Raw genomic sequence first — 25,107 nt, forward strand, 5'->3', positions numbered from 1 at the left:
CTGCAGCAGCTACACAGCATGGGCTGTTGAGGCAAGAGGAGGCTGAGGATGCCACCTGTATCCCCAGCTTCTGGGTCAGTGTGCAGGTAAACTGTTCCAACAAGCACAGCCTAGGGTATCAGCCGTGTGACAACAATGTCACACATGCCTTATCCTTGACAACACCATGACAGCCTGCAGTGCCTACAGTAGTGCTCCCTTATCCAAGGGGACATGTTCCAAGACCTCTGGTGAATGGTCTTGGACTCACCGTGGCTGGAGCTTTGGCAGTGTGCGGTGCAACAGCAAAACTAGCATGTATTTCTTTTTCCTTCTTCCCAATGTCATGGAGAGAAGATTCGTTTTACTGTAGATCTCAGCAACTTCAGCATACAACGTTTTTCTTTCCTTATTAAGTGGAGAAGTTATACCTTTTCACTTAAAAGAGCACTTTACAGCTTCTTGGTATATCCATAGTGCCAGCATCACTACTCTTGGGCTTTGGGGACATTACAAAGTAAAATAAGGGTTACCTGAACACAAGCTTGTGGACATGGAGAGAATTCCCATCCCAGGCAGGAGGGAGTGGGATGGTGCGAGATGTCATCATGCTGCTCAGAACTATGTGCAATTTAAAACTTATGAACTGTTTATTTATGGAATTTTCCATTGAATATTTTCGGACCTTGATTGACCATAGGTAACTGAAACCTCAGAAAACAAAACTGTGGATAAGGGGAAACTACTGTCCACAAAGCATGATGACACAAGTCCTGCCCCACTGTGAGTTCCCATCCAACTCACTGATGGAGGTCACCCCCGTAAGTATTTCCACAACCACCTGAGCAAACACTTACTGAAGAAGGGTGTCAACGTCACGCCACGGGAAGGCCATGAGCCTGCCCATCCCCTCCCCCCGGAGCACCTGGCTCCATACCGGCAGCACCATCATCCTGCCCTCAACAGTGGCACTGTGTGGGGCTGGGCAGAGCACATCGCCCTCGCAGGGGGCTTGCTGTGGAAGTGGAAGTTCTATTTATGCATGTTCCAGAGTAGGTTCTAGAGCCGCCTCCCTTCCCTTTCAGTCTCACCATAGGAATTACACAGAATATTTCTTTTTTTTTTTTCTTTTGAGACAAAGTGCTGCTCTGTCTCCCAGGCTGGAGTGTCGTGGTGCGATCTCGGCTCGCTGCAACTTCCGCCTCCTGGGTTCAAGTGATTTTCCTACCTCAGCCTCCTGAGCAGCTGGCATTACAGGGGCGTGCCACCACGCCTGCCTAATTTTAGTATTTTTAGTAGAGATGGGGTTTCACCACGTTGGTCAGGCTGGTCTCAAACTCCTGATCTCATGATCCGCCCGCCTCAGCTTCACAAAGTGCTGGTATTACAGGCGTGAGCCACTGCACCCGGCCAGGAATTACACAGAATATTTCTACTGAATTCACGGCTGTCCTGTGCTTAGCTTTATACTCATTAAACATATATGAATCTTTAAAAAGATAAATAACACACAAGCCAATACTGAGACTGAGACATAGATTGACTGGAATAGGTTTTGAGGACATAACCACCTAACCCTCTGGTTCCCAAATGTGATTAGAGTTTAAGTAATTGAGGTTAGGAAAACACAGGAAAGTCTCCCAGGAGCTGTCTCTATCTGCTCTCTTCCCTTTTTTTCTTCTTCCCACTCTTTCTTGAATCCATTACAATCTAGCCTGAAGACTGAAATGGCTCATGGAAAAAAATCACCAATGAACTCCATCCACACAGCCAAATTCCATGATCAAATCAATCTTCACCTTACTCAACCTACCAAGAGAAAGAGATCCAGAAGTCAGCCCAGTAGCTTCCAAAGACTAGGCGCATAGTTATAAACAATTTGGTTACTGACGTGTCAGCTTTTAATCAGTTATGACCACTGTTGTTCATAAGTTAATTTCTTGCAATCGCTCCTAAGAAAAAAAAAATTCTCTCATTCCAAATTACAAACAACCAAATTACAAAAATCTGGAACAAAACTCTTCCAAAGGAAACAGAAACAACTACTTTTATTGTTAAACTTTCAATTCACAGATTAACTTTCAAAGGTTCATATTTCCCATGTTCTTTTTTTTTTTTTTTTTTGAGACAGGGTCTCGCTCTGTCTCAAGGCTGGAGTGCAGTGGCACGATCTTGGCTCACTTCAACCTCTGCATCCCGGACTCAAAAAATTCTCCTGCCTCAGCCTCCCAAGTAGCTGGGACTACAGGCATGCACCACCATGCCTGGCTAATTTTTGTATTTTTTGTAGAGACAGGACATATTGCCCAGGCTGGTCTCGAACTCCTGGGATCAAGCAATCCACCCGCCTTAGCTTTCCAAACTGCTGGGATTACAGGCGTGAGCCACTGCGCTCGGCCCCTATTTCCCACATTCTTAATGAGACCCCATCCACAATGGTTCAATCAACTTTCAAATTAGCTCTGGGGAAAAAATACATTTAATGAAAGCTAGAAAACCTGGAGAAGGTCTTGCTCGTCATCTTTCACTACAGCTATGGACAGCTCGGCACCACATTTGCACCAATCAGCATGTTTGCCCGTGTCCTGCCAAGTAGAGAATTTTACATCATCACTGACAAGGTGTGTTCACCTGTTCTCATCACATAACACTGATTCTGATTCCATACCTAATTTATCAATCTAAGACATTACTGGACCACGTAACCTTACATATAACTACCTGACAATATTTTCACATGAAGTTGCTGCTGCTTATTATACATCAAAGTTCACGTCAGTGTGGCATGAAGTCAAGAGGATTCCAAGCTAACTCCACCAAAACCCTGGGGCTCACAGCATCTCCCAGCGTGTAGATTTTCACATCTAAGTTCTGAAGACATGATCTAAGTGTGGAAGAGCTTCTGAAGTTGACCACTGATCTTCTGAGTGCAAGTCACATCTGGAAATCCGGTAGGCAATGTCATGGGCAAAACTGTGTCCATAAAACTGTGCTTAGGTCTGCTCATGATAGATTTCCACGTCACGAAAAAAATGCCACAGAAGTCCAGACTTTTAACCAATCTACTAGCTTCTGCATCAGTACCACAATGCCGAGCTCTGAATTTTAAATGTGCACATATTGTCATATTCATATAGTGACTTACAGTTTTCAAAGCACTAGGTACATAGTCCTCAGAAATGGTTGGCTTTATACGACCCAAACTAAGGACATTTCATAGGTTTCAATGTTAACGCATATTGTGAGGGTTTGTGCATAATTATCTTCACACCAATAAAGGTATTCACTACAATACATAAATTCATTACATAAACCAAGAATAAGCTTCTAACTTATTTTGACAGATATGTCACACACATAATTTGTCCATATTTTACTATTCCATAAATACTTATTATTCCTATCAATAATGCTACTGGAATGGAATAATATTACATAGAAAAACGTAGGAAAACCAGATATAACAAGCTCTAAAGGGCTAAATTTCAGTTATAAAATGGGTCAGAGGCTGAGAAATCACTATTTATCCACAAGAATTGCCTTATAAATCAAAAGATGACTGCAGGTTTCTCTTACATATCCAAATCTAGGAATAAGTTCATTCCATAGCAGATTTGAAAAAACAAACAAAAATACAATGTAGGAAGTAATATTATTCATGGCAAACCAACAGCATGAAATTTGGTAGGCTTATTTAGGATGAAAAGGAATAATCTAGATTGTTTTAATACCCTATAAGATTCCATGTTAAGTCATCCTGACAAAAAATCTTTTTAAAAATATGGTAACCATAAATAAAGTTGCTCAAAGACACCACAAACACACACGCACACACACGGTTCTCTAATGAAATACCAGTTGAAGTGCAGCATTTTCATTACAGACATTACAGATAGTCAAACAGCTAGAGCTATACAATACACACAGATTTTTCCTAATAGTACCAGCAATCTGTTATAAAATAATACTTTTCAGTAGTCTTTCTTGATGCACGTTTAAAAACCAGCACAACTCCTCTAGTGAAATGGTCAATTTCCCTTAAAAAACAACATCTGAAATTATAAGAGCTGACAAATCACATTATATTTCAATATTAGACTGCTGTGGCTCTAGAATAACAGAAAAGCGTAACTTTTGAACAGCTTAGGGAAAAAGCACTGAAATGTACATGTCTTCAATCAGCCTCAGGCATTATTGATCCTGTGCCATCCACACACCCTTGAGGTTTTTTACAGCACTCTGACAGTATTATGTCTGCTTTGCAAATGACGAATCAACAGTATGCTGAATAATCAGCAATAAAACACAGGAGATAAATTAAATGTGTTTTTCCAAATGTCAAAATATCGAGGTTCCCAGGAGTTGGCAAAACTTCTCAAGTGGCCATCCAGACTCAGGCTGTGCAGGATAAGGCCTCCTTACGTAGTGAACGGTTGAGAATATTTGCTCCCCACACCCAGAGCCATTCAGGCATATACTGTGCAAAAAGAAACTAAAAATGAAAGAGAAAAAGGTTGTAAGGTTAGAACCCAAAATCAACACTGAAGGAACAAGTACACAGACCAGCACATGAAACCCACCAATCACAACAAATACCCACCAATCAATCATAATACCCACGAGTCACAACAAATACCCACCAATCAATCACAACAAATACCCACCAATCACAACAAATACCCACCAATCAATCACAACAAATACCCACCAATCACAACAAATACCCATCAATCACAAATACCCACCAATCAATCACAACAAATACCCACCAGTCACAACAAATACCCTTCAATCACAACAAATACCCACCAATCACAACAAATACCCACCAATCACAACAAATACCCACCAGTCACAACAAATACCCTTCAATCACAACAAATACCCACCAATCACAACAAATACCCACCAATCACAACAAATACCCACCAGTCACAACAAATACCCACCAGTCACAACAAATACCCACCAATCAATCACAATAAATACCCACCAATCAATCACAACAAATACCCACCAATCAATCATAATACCCACCAGTCACAACAAATACCCACCAATCAATCACAACAAATACCCACCAATCACAACAAATACCCACCAATCAATCACAATAAATACCCACCAATCAATCACAACAAATACCCACCAGTCACAACAAATACCCACCAGTCACAACAAATTCCCACGAATCACATTAAATACAATAAAAGAAAAAGCCCCCAGGCACTACTGTATTGAATACCTATTTTTACCTAAGATCTTACCCTAGATTCTACATGGAATAGAAAAATGACCACCACCCACCTACCCTACTTCCTGTAATGAGGCTGGACTGTCCTGCATGTAAATACAATTCTGTCTTTACTTAATGTGATATGAACAGAATGTTCACCGGTTAAGAACCACAAAATCGGCCGGGCGCGGTGGCTCATGCCTGTAATCCCAACACTTTGGGAGGCCGAGGCAGCTGGATCACAAGGTCAGGAGATCGAGACCATCCTGGCTAATAGGGTGAAACCCCATCTCTACTAAAAATACAAAAAATTAGCCAGGTGTGGTGGCGGGAGCCTGTAGTCCCAGCTACTCGGGAGGCTGAGGCAGGAGAATGGTGTGAACCTGGGAGGCGGCGCTTGCAGTGAGCCAAGATCGCGCCACTGCACTCCAGCCTGGGCGACAGAGTGACACTCTGTCTCAAAAAAAAAAAACAAAAACAAAAACAAAAAACACACCACAAAATCATTATAGGAATAAATCAGTTGGAAAGTTGGAACAGACAGATGCATACATGGTTAGTACTCTATGAGAAAACTGGGGCTTGAGGGGTAGTATGGAACAAAGTTCAACAAGAAAACCGGTCAGAAACACCAGGACCTTGGGATGGTATCTTGACCTATGATGAGGGAGGCTCAGGGGACCAGGGGAGGGAGTCCTGCTGATGCTGCTCTGCTTCAGGGTCTCACTCAGGGCCTTTGTGCTAGCAGCAGACATAGGGCAATGTCTGAAAACATATTTGGTTGTCACACTGGGAGTGGATGCTACTGGTATCTAGTGGGTGGAGGCCCAGGACGCTGTTCAACATCCTACAATACACAGGACGCTCCCCATGACAAGGAATTATCCGCTGTCAATGCCAACAGTGCTGAGGTGGAGAAAGCCCACACTCCTCTAACAGATTTGTTCAGAACCGAATGAAAGTTCTAATACCGTGTATATGAAAGAGAAGACAGACAGGCCCTTGGCAAGTACTGACATTCTAGTCTTGAACTGAACTGATGAATGATAATAGAGGTCATTCAATCCTCTTGTCAATAAATGGACACAGGTTACTCTCCAGGGAGGACACAGCCACACCCACACCTACACACACACACACACACACACTCACGCACTCTGTGAACAAAATCACAGCAGCAAAAGCTACCAGAGAAATATGCCACGGACAAAACAGCAAAGGATGAATCAAATCTTTGATGTAAAATTGGAAATAAAAAATGATGGTGTTGAAAATAATTTGAGTAACATAAAATGAAAACAGAAAGTTTTAACAACTTTATACAGAAAACTACTCCAGGAATTAAATCAGCTTAACAGAATTTCTTGGCAGAAAAATACATTCTCAAGGAAAGTTTATCAATGTGAACAAAATTTAATTTTGAGTAAAATGTTCGTGTTTTATAAACACAGTCAAAACATCTACTGCATCTAAACCCGATCCTCATATCTTTATTTCTAAAAAAATTTTATGATCAGTGACTTCTAAGACTACTTTTTAGGTTTCTCTGCTTTTCTCAAGTAATTAAAGAACCTGGAAACAACTACTTAAATAAAACTGCTGCTTCTTTTTTTTTTTTTTTTTTTTGAGATAGAGTCTAGCTCTGTCACCCAGGCTGGAGTACAGTGGCGTGATCAGCTCACTGCCACCTCCGCCTCCTGGGTTCAAGCAATTCTCCTGCCTCAGACTCCCAGGTAGCTGGGACTACAGGCATGCACCACCATGACCAGTTAATTTTTGTATTTTTAGTAGAGATGGGGTTTCACCATGTTGGCAAGGCTGGTCTCAAACTCCTGACCTCAGGTGATCCACCCGCCTCAGCCTCCCAAACTGCTGGGAGTAGAGATGTGAGCCACCACCACGCCCGACCAAAACTGCTTCTTATTAATCTCTCACTTTTCATTAAAAGTAATAATTAACTGTCGATATACTTATATGTTTATTTGGTAGTGGTAAATCGAATACTCTTTATGCAAACAGTCCCAAAAATATCTGTTTGGTAATTAAGAAAACTCCGAATATTTAAAAAAAAAAAAAAAAAAAATTCAGACCAGGTGCAGTGGCTCACACTTGTATTTTTTTTTTCTTTTTTTTTTTGTGAGACGGAGTCTTGCTCTGTCGTCCAGGCTGGAGTGCAGTGGTGTGATCTCAGCTCATTGCAAGCTCCGCCTCCTGGGTTCACGCCATTCTCCTGCCTCAGCCTCCTGAGTAGCTGGGACTGCAGGCGCCCACCACCATGCCCAGCTAATTTTTTTGTATTTTTAATAGAGACGGGGTTTCCTGGTGTTAGCCAGGATGGTCTCGATCTCCTGACCTCGTGATCCGCCCACCTTGGCCTCCCAAAGTGCTGGGATTACAGGCTTAAGCCACCATGCCCGGCCAGCTCACGCTTGTAATCCCAGCACTTTGGGAGGCTGAGGCGAGTGGATCACCTGAGGTCAGAAGTTTGAGACCAGCCTGACCAATATGGTGAAACTCCGTCTCTACTAAAAATACAAAAATTAGCCGGGCGTGGTGACACGCACCTGTAATCCCAGCTACTCCGGAGGCTGAGGCAGGAGAATCGCTTGAATCCGAGAGGTGGAGGTTGCAGTGAGCCAAGATCGCACTATTACACTCCAGCCTGGGCAACAAGAGCAGAACTCCATCTCAAAAAAAAAAAAAAAAAAATCTAAACTAGGGCACATCTCTTTACTACGCCAGATAAAGGAACTCAAATATATTGTAATAAATAATTATGCACTCATATTAATACTTAGGATCACAATTTCAAATATCTAAGAAAGTTACTTTCTAAAGTACTAAAAGGTACCAATCCTTTGTCATGCCTAAACAATAAGCTTAAAATAAAAATTCTATGCTTCTTGAAAAAATTAGTCTAAGACTATATGGAGATATTATTTGATAAAATGGTTGCACGAAATATAGCCCTATCTTGTGGTTTTGTGGTTTTTTTGGATTATATTTTTCCCTGAGAGGTAACCCTCAAGCAGTACTAGAATCTTTTACTTTGAAATTCCCATGTAAATACTTAGTATTTTTATAGTCCTAACATCCACTTACAGCAGCATATTTCTTTTTTTTTTCTTTTTTTTTTTCTTTTTTTTGGTAACAGAGCCTTGCTCTGTCGCCTAGGCTGGAGTGCAGTAGCGTGATCTTGGCTCACTGCAACCTCCGCCCCCTGGGTTCAAGCGATTCTCCTGCCTCAGCCTCCCAAGTAGCTGGGACTACAGGCACACACCACTAAGCCTAGCTAATTTTTGTATTTTTAGTAGAGACAGGGTTTCACCATATTGGCCAGGCTGGTCTCGAACTCCTGACCTTAGGTGATCCACCCACCTCATCTTCCCAAAGTGCTGGGATTACAGATGTGAGCCACCACACCCCAGCCAAAGTAGTATATTTCACTTTAAGGTGCCACATAGATTCAACTTTTGAAAATTCTTAATGTAATAATCTCACAAAAGAAAATTTAGTGTCTTTGGTCAGGTACCATGGCTCAGGCCTGTAATCTCAGCACTTTGGGAGGCTGAGGCGGGCGGATCACGAGGCCGGAGATCAAGACCATCCTGGCTAACATGGTGAAACCCCGTCTCTACTAAAAATATAAAAAATTAACCGGGCGTGGTGGCAGGCGCCTGTAGTCCCACCTACTCAGGAGGCTGAGGCAGCAGAATGGCATGAACCCGGGAGGCGGAGCTTGCAGTGAGCTGAGATCACAGCCCTGCACTCCAGCCTAGGCGACAGAGCCAAACTCCATCTCAAAAAAAAAAGAAAATTTAGTGTCTTAACCAAAATTATTTTATTAAGTGTCAGGCTTAAGAGTCAGAATTTATAATTCTCATCTTAGGCTTTACTCAGATTTCTCTGTATCACTGAGATAGGTTCACGATGCATTAATCTAATTATGAGACCTGAAGGACACTCCTACCTGAATAGAATGGGACCAGTATCCTGTGGTCCTTTTGGAAATCCCAAGAGTAGAAACAGCATGATGTGCATAGACTTTTGGCGAAGGCACCAACCACGAGCACCTGTGCAGAAAGCTGCTGGGTGCTGTCATGCTGGTGGCTACATAGAAAGGGATTAGACTCTGTACAAAGATTCCTTTAGAGGCATATTCATACTGCAAGGCTCTGCTGAAGTGGTCTAAATAAGCCTGTTGAGACAGAGGTGAGGAAAAGACTCTTAATTCTGGGTGAACTTGAAAATTCAGGAGAAAAAAAGACTTGCTTATTATCAATTCAGGAAAAAATACAGGACAAGCAAATGTGAGTTGCTGACAAAGAGTTCAACAAATCAGACCAAACAATTGTTAATAAATGTTCTGTGGCATTAGGATTTCATCTTCCAGTTAAGTAATATCTGACCTTAGAAGCAGAAAATGCAGCCAGCTGAGGAGTAGGTTTGCAGCAGGAGCCAGAAGAGATCGTGACGATGGCACCTTTCTTTCTCTCCACCATTCCCGGTAACACGACATGGACCATCAAACTAGCGGCGGCAATGTTCACATTTATGATGTCCCAGAGCTTGTCCTCGGAGAGCTGAGTGAAATACTGAGGGTAGGGATAAAACACACCCACGTTATTTACCAAGATGCCAATGTCTTTGTCCTTCAGGGCTTCTCGAATTGGAAGGTAGATCTCACGGCCACTGCTGAAGTCCGCAACTATAATACCAGTTTCCACTTTGTACGTGTCGGCTATGTCTTTAGCAACAACCTGCAACTTCTCCTCGTTCCGACTAATCAGGATGATATTGAGACCTCGGCTTGCTAACTCTTCAGCATAGGCTCTTCCAATCCCATCTGTTGCACCTAGGATGCAAGTCAGGAAAAGTGAGCATGCGTATTTCACGGTGTGACTCTTAAAATGGACCCGAAGTACCCCGTCAGGTTTAGTCACAGAAAAATTCACACTAGAAATCAAGTCGGTTCTAGTATCTACGAGTCAAGGACACTGTTGCTGAATCAGGAATGTGAAGGGCACATGCTAAACACTCTCCCAGACATCCTGACACACGGACAGGGAGTTACTTTACATTCACCATATTGATTAGGAGACACAGTAGGAATTTGTTTTCAAACTACTATCTGGCTTGAATGAGTGGCAGGAGGTGCTTTTCTGGGAAATCTTCATAAATTAAAATGAAATTCAAAATAGGTGAAGCATTTCTGAAAGTGGTGACAGTTTCAAGACAATTTTAAAACAGAGAACAAAAAGGAAAAGCAAGTGGTAGGAAGTGGGTCTGGAGGAGGCCTGGGAACAGGAGAGAGCAGACTAGGAAGGATACCAATCATGAGGCAAGTTCTTCCTAAGATGAGAGCAGTAAGAAAATGAAATGTGAACATAATCACGGCAGGAGCCATAAGTTTTATTTTTTTATCAGCATGTTCCCATAAAAACACCACATTAAATTCAACAGCTCCTTGAATAATGCATCCGACTTCACAGAAAAGATTATTTTGATTATAAAGTAGGTTACCACTGACAACGGCCCATCTTCCATACTGCTTGATCAAGTCTGCTCTGCTCCCCAGGCGGGGGATAAAATGCAGCCTGATCAGGCTGTAAAAGTCACAGATGACAGTGATGCTTTTTCTGGCCGTATACCAGGCTCCAACCAAAGCTAGAGCTTCCATATAGCAATTGCAAGACCTGGCAATTTCCCTGTACAAGAGGTAGAAACTGTCAACAGCAGCCATGGCAACCTGCAGGGAGAAGGAAAGAGAGACAGCCTCTTTGGTTAATAAATTAAAGGAACATACACAGTCTAAGTGAAGACATCCAGCTGAGGGCATCAGATCTTTCAATTGTACGTTCAAATAACACTAATTTTTCAAATGTACATGGCGCATGGTTTTAGTCTATCTATCTTTCTATCTATCTATCTATCTATCTATCAGACAGAGTCTCACTCTGTCGCCCAGGCTGGAGTGCAGTGGTGCAATCTTGGCTCACTGCAACCTCCACCTCCTGGGTTCAAGCGATTCTCCTGCCTCAGCCTCCCAAGTAGCTGGAACTACAGGCACATGCCACCACGCCCGGCTAATTTTTTATTTTTAGTAGAGATGGGATTTCACCATGTTGGCCAGGATGGTCTCGAACTCCTGACCTCAGGTGATCTGCCACCCTTGGCCTCCCAAAGTGCTGGGATTACAGGTGTGAGCCACCACGCCTGGAGATTCAGTCAATTTATGATCTCACCATTTAATATCTGTAGCTTATAAAGTTACTTTCTTCCAAGGAGACTAATCAACATAACTACCAGAAGTTACCAAATTCCCACTAAAATTCAGGTACTACACTACATGCTGCGGCTACAGAGATAAACACAATATGCTCTGTGCCTGAAACATGCTCCTAGTCTACTAATAACAAACACAAGGCTTCTAATTCATATAGCAGAGGTACATGTATTTCTTTACTTGATTCATAATCAGCAAGTACGGAGGACCTACTACCTGTGTAGGGACAAAGGAGATGAAACAGAGGTGGCACGAAGACATGGCCTTGGCCTCAAAAGCTTACAATCCACTGGAGACAAAACTCAGCTTTCAAAAACCTTTACATCAATTAAAAAAAATTTTTTTTTAAAGAGATACCCTCCAAGCTTGGAAAAATGGCTTCTCAAATGACAACAGAGTGAGCACTCCTCCATCTTCTAACTTAATTTGTAACCATTATGTTGCCTGGTCTCTTACATTTGAGGAAAGAAAAGTCCGACACAACTGTGGTGAGTGTCCACATACCAAGTATATACTAAGCACCTACTATATTCTATGTATTGTGATTCAAAGGATTCACAGATGAACTAAATGACCGTCCCTAGGTGAAGACGCAGACATTTAACAAAATAGTGTAAAATGCCACATGATCTGGTAGGTGTGTGCCTGCAATCAGAGATAACCCTGCAGAAGCAGACAAAGGCCAGGCATGGGGGGCCCTGGCCACAGACCGAGTGAGTGGACTTCGTGTCAGGCTAAACCAACTGTGTGCATCCTGCGAAAGACAAAATATCAAAACAACTACAACAGACTACACTTATATTACAGGGAACTCAGATATACACAAACCCAAGGACACAGCTTATATTCTAAAAAGAACATGATTTTAAGCCAAAAGAAAAAGAAATATAAAACTTCTGGGGGTGGCCACTTTTGAAGAAATCCCTTTAAAATAGAAAAAAAAAAATCTGGAAACTAAGAAAATACCCAACAATAGCAGCACAAATTAGCCTAAGTTTGAGAAAGAATGGGGAATTCCCTCCTGCTCCACTGCAGTGTAGTCTGAGCCCAACCAAGTTTTGCAGAGTAAAAAAGGAACCAAGCAGAAGAAAACAAATGAACCACAACACATACAAGAATGGCACCATATTGTGATAAAAAGCATATAAAATAATTTTAAAACTGTTGAATAAATATATATAAATGTGTAGTGTGAATTACAAATCAACAAAACATACACAAGAAATATGACTGAAAACTGAAGAAATGGAGAAGCAGTAGGATTCCTAAATGCCCTACGATAAGGAAACAATCTCTCTAAAAAAGAAAGTTTCATACTGGTACCGTATTAAGTTGATATTGCTACTATATTAAGTTACCAAATTAAGCTAATGTGGCATTAAGTTTAAAAAATGTTTTCCTCGGCCGGGCGCAGTGGCTCATGCCTATAATCCCAGCACTTTGGGCGGCCAAGGCGGGTGGTCAGGAGTTCAAGGCCAGTCTGGCCAAGATGGTGAAACCCCGTCTCTACTAAAAATACAAAAATTATCTGGGCATGGTGGTGGGCACATGTAATCCCAGCTACTTGGGAGGCTGAGGCAGAGAATTGCTTGAACCCGGGAGGAGGAGGTTACAGTGAGCCGAGATCACGCCACTGCACTCCAGCCTGGGCGACAGAGTAAGACTCCATACCAAAACAAACAAACAAACAAAAAAGTTTTCCTCAAATGAAAGGTTGGGCCCCTTTATTCCCTACAGGTAAAATGCTGTCCACTGGGGCTCTGTGCACAGAAATTCACCTCCCACAATGAGAATGCCAAAGTTCATCATGAAAAGGAAACATTTTAAATTTGACTAAGTACATAAGCCAAATACTTAAGCTAAAAACAACTAAAATAAATGCTCCTTTGGGGTAATTTTTCTTTATGAACCAGATGGGCTGAGATCACCTAAAATATGAGCTGTCTAGTTCAACAAAATCTTTCTTTTTTCTGAGCAATCTTCCATACAGCAGTCACCAATACCCCTTACTGCTCCCAAATCCTTTGATTGACAATTCTTTGAAATATATTCAAAGTTAGGGCCCCCCTTCGGTGTAGCGAACGAGCATGCCTGTTTCCAGATCTGCATGAGAGGAAGAAGCCGCACCACCACCCCTCCCACAACCCTCCTGCTGTTGGTTATGCTGATGACGGGCACGGTATCAGAGTTTTCACACTGGCTGTAGCCCTTGAACAGTCATAAGTACTGGACTCCCAAAGACAGGCCCAAAACAGATTCCCAAAGACATGCCCAAAACATTAATATCCTATAAGAACATTAAAAACTGACATTCCAGCCAGGGACGGTGGCTCACACCTGTAATCCCAGCACTTTGGGAGGCCGAGGTGGGCAGATCACTTGAGGTCAGGAGTTCAAGACCAGCCTGGCCAACACGGTGAAACCCGATCTCTACTAAAAATACAAAAATTAGCCGAGTGTGGTGGTGAATGCCCAGCTTGGGTGGCTGAGGAAGGAGAATCACTTGAATCAAGCAGGCGGAGGTAACAGTGAGCCAAGATTGCACCACTGCACTCCAGCTTGGGCGACAAAGTTAGACTCCATCTCAAAAAAACCCCCAAAAAACAAAAAAAACAACCGAGATTCTATGTTAGACTATCCTAAATTGTGAGTTCCGGAAATAACTCATAAAACGTGTATGTGCCTTTTGTCATAACTAATCAAACACAAGGCCATGAGGAAAGTAAATGCAAAAACAATTACTTGTATGTAATTACCTGTATGTACCAGGACCTCTCAAGCAAAATGTAATAAAATTGGGAATAACAAGCTATGACTAAAGAAACCTGGACACTTGGAATATTAAGCTTATTCTTCTAATAACAGGTAGGCATACATCTAGGCTGTTAAAACAGTGTTTTCAATGAAAAAATAGATACTACAGGCCAGCCACGGTGGGTCACGCCTGTAGTCCCAGCACTTTGGGAGGCCGAGACTGGCGGATCACGAGGTCAGGAGATCAAAACCATCCTGGCTAACAGGGTGAAACCCTGTCTCTACTAAAAATACAACAAATTAGCAGGGCGTGGTGGTGGGCACCCGTAGTCCCAGCTACTCGGGAGGCTGAGGCAGGAGAATGGCATGAACCCGGGAGACAGAGCTTGCAGTGAGCCGAGATCACGCCACTGCACTCCAGCCTGGACAACAGAGGGAGACTCCGTCTCAAAAAAAAAAAAAAAAAAAGAAAGAAAAAATAGATACTATATATCAAGATCAATGGGTTGTAGCCAAAGCAGTATTTGTGAGGAATGAGTTGCTCCAAGTGTATAGAGTAAGGCTCTCGCTAGGAAAAGGAAGTCAGGCATGCCTCATGGAGGGAACCCACACAGATGGAAGCTTCCTCCTTCAGCCCGATTTTTTTCAAGAATCTGAACCTTTTTGAAGTAAATGTCTAGCAAAAGGTGCCTGACCACAAAGGGGGCCCCAGTTTTTCTGCTGTGGTCGTTCCCTCCCCTGGGGTCTCTTACCTTCTCTCTGCCAGTTCTGGGCCGTCAGCAGTATGCGGCTCCGTCCTTCTCTTAAGGCCAATCTGTGAATAAAACCAACAAGAAACAAATGCGTTTCCTTTTCCTCATAGTTCAGCTGGGAAAACTTTATATTAAACTAACATCCAGGTGCTCAAAAATTAAGAAAGCACAAAAATTCTTACGCCATGAATCTCTGTACAGGCAGCAAACCATGTACTAAGCACCAAGTACCCTCCTCTCAGAATAAGAAAAGCACCTGGCGTCTGCTGGGGGCACAGTCCACGCATCCTCAGGCACAGCTGGAGGGTGCCCCCCTTTTCCTATGCCTTTTTTCCTAGGGAACATTTCATCAAATGGGACAAAAGCCCATTCCAATTCCAGGGGCCCTTGGGGAAACACCGCCCAGGCACCAGGCCGGCATCGGGGAAGAGAGCAGCCACCGCTGCCCTCGGTGCCTTTCTCTGCCTGGTGCCTGTTTGGGTTTCACCTGGGCCTCCTGCTGCCTCACTCTGCACACCCCTTCTTCAGCTCCACCTGCAGCGTTCCCTGGAACATCCACATTGCCACAGGCTGCCCTGGCCTCTCTTTCCAAATTCCTGGCAGGGATTCTGGCTGGCCCACCTTAGTTCAGGTGTCCACCACCTGCCTCATCTCCTGGCAGGGTGGCAGGGAGGAAGGCGTCCTACAGTGTTTGGGGGCAGCCCCCCTAGGCTGTGAGTGGGTCAGGTGCTTTAAGGAGGCAATGAAAGGAAACCCCTGGTCCACATTTTCCCTCTCCTTCACCACACACACTGCGTTGCAACTGTTCTGTCTCTGACCACCCCAGCAGGCTACAGTCCTCCAGGGCAGAGGCCAAATTCTACTCCTCTCTGTTTCTCCAGCACCTTCCACAATTCCTGGCACAAAGAAGCTCAACACTACCACGTCTCTGGCTGCAGCTCACAGGCAGTCTTTTCCTGTCCAGCGCTCAGCCCCCAGCTCAGGAGTGGACCACCCACAAATTCCTTTGACCCTTTACAGAAAGAAAAGCTTGTGTGCTAAACCCATCAGGGACCTCCCACTCAGGCCAGCAGAGGAGATGCACCCACTGCAGAGGTGAGTACAGGAACCTGGGGCTGAGGGGCTTCAAGCCCATCATGGCCCAGCTTCTCAACGCCCCCACTAGACACCCCTCACCTCTTGTCAGGGGAGCACCATCATGTGCAAGTACCTTAAACGTGTGTTAATATTATTGTTGCTATGTATATTTTAAAAATCACAGAGCATCAGGGGGGGCTGATGGCATTCAAGGTCTGGTCCTCAGCCTTGATGGATAGAAACGCAAGTTTTTCATTCCTTAGAGGCAGTTCAAGACAAAGAAATCTGACTCACATCCACAAAACCCACAGAAGACTGATACATTCAAATGCCAATTTAGGAATGGATAGTGAACAACACAGCGAAGAGGCCTAAACACACACGGTCACCGGTCCTACAGTCTCTCGAGGTCTACATGGAAAACCAAACTTCTAGAACAGCAATGAAAAATACAAAGCGTCAGAGACTGAGGACACCATCATGAATAAACCAGGACTCCGTGCCACCCGGTATACACAGAAGTCAGAGAAAGATAAACCGAGCAACTGCAACGTGAGGTGGCAAGGGCGCCACTGGGGTGAAATGGGTCTTGAAGTGTGAGCAGAATTTCTGGGCAGAGAGGAGGGAAGGGGCCTCCTGGGCCCGGGCCCACGGAGAAAGGCTTGGCACCGTCAGGGGTCTGGCCCACTCAGGAAACACTAGGAAGTCCCCCACGTGGACAGCACAGGCTGTGCTGTCCTGTGTGACGCCCCATGTGTGCAGGCGCACAGGCGTGAAGGAGACTGGGAGAGGCAGACTGGAGATGCCTTCACGCCAGACTGGAGTGCATGGACCTCCTCCTTGAGCACCAAGGGAGGGAGCTGGTGGGGCTTGTTTGGGAAAGTAACGCAGCAGGGGAGGAGGGGGGCTCCTGAGCCCTGGTCACCCAGCTGGGGATGAAGGAGGGCCACACGGAGAGCAAAGGCTCTGTGGCCTCTGCTGCTCCTCAGCCTCGCCAGACACTTCACACATTCGCTCACACCCTGATGGGCCAAAAATGTTAGAGAATTGGAAATTAAAACTCATTCCCTCCTCTCGATCTTCTTCCCCACCCTTCTGTACATGATGGAAAATAACATTTTTCTCATGACAAAAGAAATCAGTACTTTCCCCAAAGCCACCAAATTTCAAAAGCTCATAGCCTCTCACTGAAACTTTCAAAGGAATTTATCACACATTTAAGCCTAGAAGTCCACTAAGGCATATGTAGATATCAAGCCTCGTCAGTTACTTTAGGTATCTGACTAGTTACTGTTTTGTGGCTTGATTAGTGAAAGCTATTAACCTGTGCTATGGTCTGAGCGTTCGGCCCCACTGCCTGATTGTTGTCTTGAATCTTAACCCCCCAGGTGACGGTTTAGAAGGGAGGGGCTTTGGGAGGCGATCAGATAATGAGGGCTCCACCACCTTGATCTTGGACAATTCAGCCTCCCAAACTGCGAAAAGTAAGTGTTTGCTGTTTCCAAGCCACCCAGTTCATGGTATTTTGTTATAGCAGCTCAAAACCAACTAAGGCAGCCTACAACCTAGAGAAACCCATGATGTGGAAAGCAATACTAAAACACAGTAAAATTCTGATTCCTGTACGATCTACCTGCAAAAAGTTATTCTAAAGCTTTATTTTCTTAAACAGAGAGTAGAATGGTGGTTGCTAGAGGTGGGGGTATGGGTGGGAAGTTTTGGTCAAAGGGGTATAAACTTTCAATTATACAATGCGTACGTCTGGAGATCTGATGTACGGTACAGTGACCGTACTGAGCAATACTGAACTGTGGGCTTAAAATCTGCTTAGAGGGTAGATCTCAAGTGTTCTCACCATAAAGAAATAAAGAAGTAACTGAGGTGACGAATGTGTTAACTAATTTGGTCGTGGTGATCATTTCACAAAGTATACATATATCAAATCATGTTGTACACCTTAAATTTATATAATTTTATTTGTCAATTATACTTTGATGAAGTTGGAAAAATATAAATTAAAAAAAAATTTTAAGCTTTGTTTTCTCATCTCTGCAGAAAACTAAAACATCTGTGAACAAAACAAAACCAGAACTGTCCCCAAACTAGGAAAAGAAGAGCAATTCCCTATTATCTTTTAAGCATTTTCTACTTCTACAGGGCAAGAGTCATCAAAAACCTACAGGAAACGTTACAACTACAAAAGCGTCACGGGACAATTATGGTCAAAACTGCAAGGAGCAAAGTCATCTCTTCAAAGCACCACTGTTGTGGCCTGTAACATGATCCCACTCCACAGTGAAGGGGACTCCACTTAGCAGTGTAAAGGGCAATCAAATCAAATACAAAAACCTTCACGGACCAAGAGTTCTGGGAGGAAAGTCTTGGCTGAAACACGGACATCACCAAGCTATCCAAATGCGTGTGATGTGAGGCAGGTGGTAAAAGAACACAAGGCAGACTGGCCAGGGTTTTAAAGACGACAAAGCAAGTAGGATGGAAAAAAAGACAATCAAAGCATTAGCGAACGACAGTGTGGTGGGCAGAGTAATGGCCTCCAGGGATATCTACAGCCTAATCCCCAGACCCTGTAAATACATTACCTTACGTGGCAAAAGGGACTCCATAGATGTGACTGAGAAGGACTGAGCTGGGGAGGGTGGCTCCAATGTCATCATGTGTCCTTGTAAGGGGGCAGGAAGATCAAAGACAGACAGCAATGTGACTACAGAGGGAGAGGTCAGACAGAGCTCGAGTTGTGCTGCTGGTTTCAATGATGGAGAGAGGTGTGGGTCACCAGTGAAGGATTGGGGGCGGCCTCTAGAAGCTGGCAGAGGCAAGGAAAAGGATTCTCCCCTGGAGCCTCCAGAGGAACGCAGCCCTGCTGACACCTTGACTTTAGCCCAGTCAGAATGACTTCAGATTCCTATCTCCAGAAGGAAGAGACATCTGTGTCATTTTAAGCCACTACCTTTGTGGCAATTTGTTACATCAGCCACAGGGGATAAGGATAAACAGTGGGAGGAAGGGATGGATGAACAGTCAGTTCAGCTTTCAGGAGAGCAAAGAGACAAGCTGAAAACTCTGCAACCTCCCTTAAGCCAAAACCACTGTGTGTATTCAGGAGCCAGAAAGTCTCAGAGGTTCCTGCCATCTTCGATTGACCAGGGTAGACCTGAGGTCCTCCTCCTCACCAGCTGGGATTGTCCAGCTTTTCAGTAAGGTTCCAGGGCTATGGCTGTTTTCATTGAAAACATTTTTCCAAAGAAATCTTACTTTTTTCAGAGTGTGAATCTGTCTTGTACTCAGTACTCCAAATCCTCTGTTCCTCCTGACCTTTCAAGTCCCATGCCTTCTCCTCAGTTCAATCACTTCCTGACAAGCACCAACAACATGTCAGCCCTGGGGAGAAACTTCCCTTCCTGTCCCTTCCCTTCCCAGGCTGTGGCACTGCCCCCGCCTCTGAATTCCTCTCCACTTCTCTTATCCACGTGGCACTTAGCACATACTGCTTTGGATTCTATTTAGACACTCAACTTGCTTATATCTTGGTTTCTTGGTTGTCCAAGGAGAGCATAGGCCTCTGGAGGGCAGGAGATGTATAGAAAATGAATTTTTCTGTAACTAAAAGAAATTTTTGTTTTTAGGCAGAGTCTTGTTCTGTCTTCCAGAATGGAGTGCAATGGTGCAATTTCTGCTCACTGCAACCTCCGCCTCCTGGGTTCAAGCGATTCTCCTGCCTCAGCCTCCCGAGTAGCTGGGACTACAGGTGCCCGCCACCATGCCCAGCTAATTTTTGTATTTTTAGTAGAGATGGGGTTTCATCATGGTGGTCAGGCTGGTCTTGAACTCCTGACCTCAAGTGATCCACCCACCTTGGCCTCCCAAAGTGCTGGGATTACAGGCGTGAGCCATCGTGCCTGGCAAAAATGTTTAAATATATACAAAAGTATGTAAAACCTATTATGCACAGTTCAAAGAATAATAAAACAGCCACTTAGCCACCAGCCTACTTGACAAAACCAGTGTCGTGGAAGTCCTGTATGCTGTTCCTCTGATTACAGCCCCTCCTCTATCCTGGAGGCAGCCTCTCTCCTAAATTCTGGGGTAGTCACTCCCTGACTCTTTTAACAGAACAGCTGTATACCCCAAGCATGTATTCTGAAACAGTAACAGTACTGCTAAGTATCGCCTGGTTTTGAACCTCACATAAAGGAACCACACCGCATGGACCCTTTGGTGACTTGTTTCTTTCACTCAACATTATTCCCGAGACTCATCCATGCCCCTGCAGCTGCAGTCCATCCTCCTCTGCAGCTGCACAGTATCTCACAGTTCAGATGCACCGCAGTTCACAGATCCCCCTGCTGCTGGTTCAGATACACCACGATTCACAGGTCCCCCCGCTGCTGGTTCAGATACACCACGATTCACAGGTCCCCCCGCTGCTGGTTCAGATACACCACGATTCACAGGTCCCCCCGCTGCTGGTTCAGATACACCACGATTCACAGGTCCCCCTGCTGCTGGTTCAGATACACCACGATTCACAGGTCCCCCTGCTGCTGGTTCAGATACACCACGATTCACAGGTCCCCCTGCTGCTGGTTCCGATGCACCACGATTCACAGATCCCCCTGCTGCTGGTGCTAGGCACGTGCACTGTTTCTGCTGGTTTTGACTTTACAGTTAGGAACAGCGCTGCAGGGAGCGCTTGTGCCCATCTCCTGCACACCTGTGCAAGAATTCGCAAAGGGATTTGCCCATGGTTTAACTGCTGGGCCACATGCATTCCACTGCCAAATGCTTTTGCAAAGCAGCAGAACCCACTCACACTCCCACCAGCAGCAGGTTTGTGCCACTCCTCAATGTCACTGGCTGGTAGTGTCCAAAGCTTCACCTTCTGCCAACAGGGTGGCTGTGAAATGGTATCTCATTATGGTTTTAATTTACATTTCCCTGGTTACTAATAAGGCTACAGTCCTTTTTATATGTATGTGCTTTCTGTGTTTTGTAATCTATGAAATGCCCATTCCTATCTTTTGTCCTTTCCTTTTTTTCCTCTCAGAATTGTAAGAATTCTTTAAATATTCCAGATACTAGCTCTCTGTATGTTTTGTGTCTCATTATAGTGTCTTTGATGAACTAAAGGTGTTGTTATTATTATTGGGAAAAGGTCTGACTCTATTGCCCAGGCTGATGTGCAGTGGCATAATCACAGCTCACTGCAACCTCCGCCTTCCGGGCTCAAGCCATCCTCCCAGCTCAGCATCTCAAGTAGCTGGGACACAGGCATGTACCACCAAGCCCAGTTAATTTTTTTTTTTTTTTTTTTTTTTTTTTGTAGAGATGGGGTTTCGCCATGTTGCCCAGGCTGGTCTCGAACTCGTAAGCTCAAACCATTCACCTGCCTTGGCCTCCCAAAGTGCTGGGATTACAGGTGGGAGCCACTGCACTCGGCTGAATGTCTTAATTTTGCAATAGACAAATATATCAATCTTTCCTCTTCAGGGTTTGTTTTATTTCAGAAATCCCTCCTTAGCCTCAGGTCACGAAGAAATTTTTTCAAATTATTTTCTAGAAATTTTACACTTTTGCTTTTTCAGTTTAAGTCTTTAATCCTCCTGGCGTTTTGTGACGGTGTGACGCTGGGATCTCACACATCTTTTTTTTTTTTTTTTTGAGACAGAGTCTCGCTCTGTCACCCAGGCTGGAGTGCAATGGCGCGATCTTAGCTCACTGCAACCTCCTCCTTCCAAGTTCAAGCGATTCTTCTGCCTCAGCCTCCCAAGTAACTGGGACTACAGGCGTGTGCCACCACGCCTGGCTAATTTTTGTATTTTTTTTTTTTAGTAGAGACAGGGGTTTCACCATATTGGCCAGGCTGGTCTTGAACTCCTGACCTTGTGATCCGCCCACTTTGGCCTCCCAAAGCACTGGGATGCGACCGGCCGGATCTCACACATCTTTAATATTCCTCCTCAGCACCTGACATGCTGCTGTAGACAATTTTATTTAATAAACAGAACCAAATACTGCTTTGTGTTCAAAGCTCAAATTCCACTCGAGAAAAAAACTTAAGAAGCAGCTCATACTCTGCGTCAGCACTTTGACAAAGTTAGTATTGGTGTATCATGACTTTTTGGGATGTCTTTACCTTCACTGCCAATTTTTGGTATAGGACTAAACGCACAATGAAGCTGAGCCTAAAGAGCAGCAACATGGAATTAGAAACCTGGATTCTCATCCAAGATCCAATACTCTTCACTCTCATGTCTGTATTTATGCAGTAAGAATTAAAATATTCAGAGTACCCCACTCCTAGGCAGATACCCAAGATAATTAGAAACTTTTGCTCACATAAAAACTCCTGCTTGCATGTTCACAGTGGCCTACTCACAACTGCCAGAAGGCAGAAACAAACAAAATGTCCACCAACAAATGAATGAATAAGCAAAATGTGGTGTTATCCACACAAAGGAGTATTATTCAGCCATAAAAAAGCATGAAGTACTGATACATACTACAACATGGATAAACTTTGAAAACATTATGCTAAAAGACAGAAACCAAATACAAAAGGCCGTATGTTGTATGTTTCCACTTGTATGAAATGTCCAGCGTAGGCAAATCCATAGAGATAGAAGATAAATTAGGGCTGCTGAGGGACAGGGGGAGAAAAGAGGCATGACTGTTAATGGGGTTGGGGTTTCTTTTGTAGGTGACTAAATGTTCTGGAATTAGTTACTGGTGATGGTTGCATAGCATTGTGACTATAGCAAGAACTACTGAGTTATACACTGTAAAATGGCTAAAATGATAAATTTTATGTCATGCGTAATTCATTTCGATTTTTAAAAACCTACTTTAAAAAAAAGTAGCACCAATTTGTTCAACTCTGTTGCCCTGGAATATTCCTGCAGTGATTAAAACCACAAACTCGGCCGGGTACAGTGGCTCATGTCTGTAACCCCAGAACTTTGGGAGGCCAAAGCGGGCAGATCACTTGAGGCCAGGAGTTCAAGACTACCCTGACCAACACATGGAAACCCTGTCTCTACTAAAAAAAAAAAAATTAGCTGGGTGTGGTAGAACGTGCCTGTAATCCCACCTACTTGGAAGGCTGAGGCACCAGAATCACTTGGGCCCGGGGTTGGGGTTGGGGGGCAGAGGTAGCAGGAGCTGAGATCGCAGGCACCATTGCACTACAGCCCAGGCGACAGAGCGAGACTGTCTCAATCAATCAACACACACACACACACTCTCTCTCTCTGAAAGGAGCCTGCCTGGGTTGGAACCCAGCTCTCCATTTAAGAGCTGTGTGTCCTGAATGAAGTTACTTTGCCTCTGCACGTTGCTCACATCACCTGTACGAAAGCGGGTAACAGTTCCTGCCTAAGAACTACAAGAGGAATAAAATGAGGTGGTCCATAGAAAGCACTCAGAACAGTGCGGGTCCATGAGTGTTCAACAGACCTAAGCTATTAGCCACAATTATTGTGTTTGATGTTAGCTACTGGATATCTGTGGCGGTCAGAGTAAAACTGAGAGCTCACTTTATGCAAAAGACTCTGCTAAGTGCTTTATTCCTATTGTCTCACTTTATTCTCTCATTAACCTTATAAAGCGCAGTCAGACTCTCCCGTTTATAGATGGGGAAATTGAGGCTTACAGATGTAAAGTAGCACACCCAAGACCCCACAACTCAGAAAGGGGCTACCTGCAGTTCAGATGGAGGTACAGCAAGGCGCAGAGTCCTGGCCAGGGAGCCACTGTGAGACCCCCCGAGTACCTCGCAGTCACCTGTACACATCATGTTGGGATCGCCGAGGGGCGCTGCAGCGATCCGGTTTCTGGGGCTGCGTCTGGGTGGCACGTTCAGAACGGGGACCTGCCTGGTTCGTCTTCCCAGCCCTTCCCCTCCAGCACCCGGCAAGGCCCAGTCAACACAAGCAAACTCGGAAATCCTGGCTGAACCCACGACCGCTGCATATTTCTATTTTAGAAAAACACGGCAACAACAACTCAAACCAAATCGTTTAGAAAGGAGAATAAAGAAGCACCGACAAAGGAGGCGATTGCTGGGGCCGCTCGGGGGAGGAGCCAGGTGAGAGGCTGCAGGGACGGCAGGGCACGCGCCGGCGACAACGGGGTTCGGGGTTTAGGGGGCAAGGCCCGGGGGAAGGGAGAGAACAGGGGTGCAGCGCCGCGGCGGGGGGTGTGAGGATGGAGCCCGGGGAAGGGGGGCTCTGAGATGTGAAGGGGCGGGGCTGGGGGTGTTTGGTCTGAAGGAAGGAGTCTCACGGGACGGAGGGACGAAGATTTCCTGGGGTCAGGGGCGCCAAGGGGCTTCGGGGCCGGATGCCGCGGAGGGGGCCCGGGGCCTGGGGGGCGTGGTGAGAGCTCAGAGGGGTCGCGCCGAGCAGCCGGCTGGCGCTGAGGGGACCGAGGAGGGGTCTGGGGCGGAAGGGCCGCGAGAGGGCGCCCAGGGCGCAGGGGGCGCGGTACCTGCAGGGCGGCAAAAATCTTCCAAACCGATCCCGCCAGACCCGCGCGGCCGCCGCCCCCGTCTCGGCCGCCGCAGCTGCTGCCGCGCCGCGCCCTCACGTGACCCGCGCACGCGCCGGGGGCGGAGCCGTCTCAGACCCGCCCCCACCCCCCGGCGTCCCCAGCGCGCTGGCCCGCCCCGAGTGCGCGTGCGCGGCGGTTGCCTTGGAGACCGGGGAAGCGTTGGGCTGCAAAGACTAGGGCGCCAGCGGCTGGCGAAGAAGGAAAGAGGGGAGTCTCTGGCTGGGCTGGGGCCGTAGCGACGTCCGCCGCGAACCTGGGCCCCCCAGAGCTGCGGGGCGTTCGGTGTCGCCGAAGTAAACATGCACCCTGAGCCCTCGGAGCCTGCGGCAGGTGGTGCAACAGAGCTGGATTGCGCGCAGGAGCCCGGCGTGGAGGAGTCTGCGGGTGACCACGGTAGCACAGTCCGAAGGGGCTGCAAGGAAGGTGTCGACTGCCCCCCAGGGAGGGCGGTGGGC

The 25,107-nt window shown here is 45.4% G+C and overlaps 2 protein-coding genes across 5 annotated transcripts in view; one reads left to right on the forward strand and one right to left on the reverse strand.

Moving 5' to 3' along the window:
* Window positions 1-2,000: 2,000 nt before the first annotated feature.
* Window positions 2,001-24,723, reverse strand: HSDL1 (hydroxysteroid dehydrogenase like 1). The gene is made up of 6 exons (XM_054452649.2): window positions 24,590-24,723; window positions 15,008-15,069; window positions 10,739-10,964; window positions 9,625-10,070; window positions 9,186-9,413; window positions 2,001-4,471 (listed from the first exon to the last, which is right to left on the reverse strand). The coding sequence occupies exons 3-6, from the start codon at window positions 10,956-10,958 to the stop codon at window positions 4,373-4,375; spliced, it is 993 nt and encodes a 330-aa protein (XP_054308624.2). The 5' UTR covers window positions 10,959-10,964; window positions 15,008-15,069; window positions 24,590-24,723; the 3' UTR covers window positions 2,001-4,372.
* DNAAF1 (dynein axonemal assembly factor 1) overlaps window positions 24,701-25,107 on the forward strand; it is a 33,204-nt gene continuing 32,797 nt past the window's right edge. The window contains exon 1 of one of the 4 annotated variants that reach the window (XM_054452646.2): window positions 24,701-25,075. In XM_054452646.2, coding sequence (XP_054308621.2) covers window positions 24,952-25,075 — 124 coding nt within the window. In that variant the 5' untranslated portion in view covers window positions 24,701-24,951. The remainder of the gene's footprint in view (window positions 25,076-25,107) is intronic. The other 3 variants (XM_054452648.2, XM_054452644.2, XM_054452647.2) reach the window with 3 other exon arrangements.

Source organism: Pongo pygmaeus, chromosome 18 (assembly GCF_028885625.2).
Source record: "Pongo pygmaeus isolate AG05252 chromosome 18, NHGRI_mPonPyg2-v2.0_pri, whole genome shotgun sequence".
NCBI classification, from domain to species: domain Eukaryota; kingdom Metazoa; phylum Chordata; class Mammalia; order Primates; family Hominidae; genus Pongo; species Pongo pygmaeus.

Excerpts from the sequence above, each read along its gene's own strand:
- HSDL1 (XM_054452649.2), bottom strand. The coding sequence starts at position 10,958 with ATGGCTGCTGTTGACAGTTTCTACCTCTTGTACAGGGAAATTGCCAGG. Across the intron at positions 10,071-10,738 it reads AAGATGGGCCGTTGTCAGTG|GTGCAACAGATGGGATTGGA; the intron begins GTAACCTACTTT and ends CTTGCATCCTAG. Across the intron at positions 4,472-9,185 it reads ACTGGTCCCATTCTATTCAG|TTTCTTTTTGCACAGTATAT; the intron begins GTAGGAGTGTCC and ends TTTCATTTTTAG.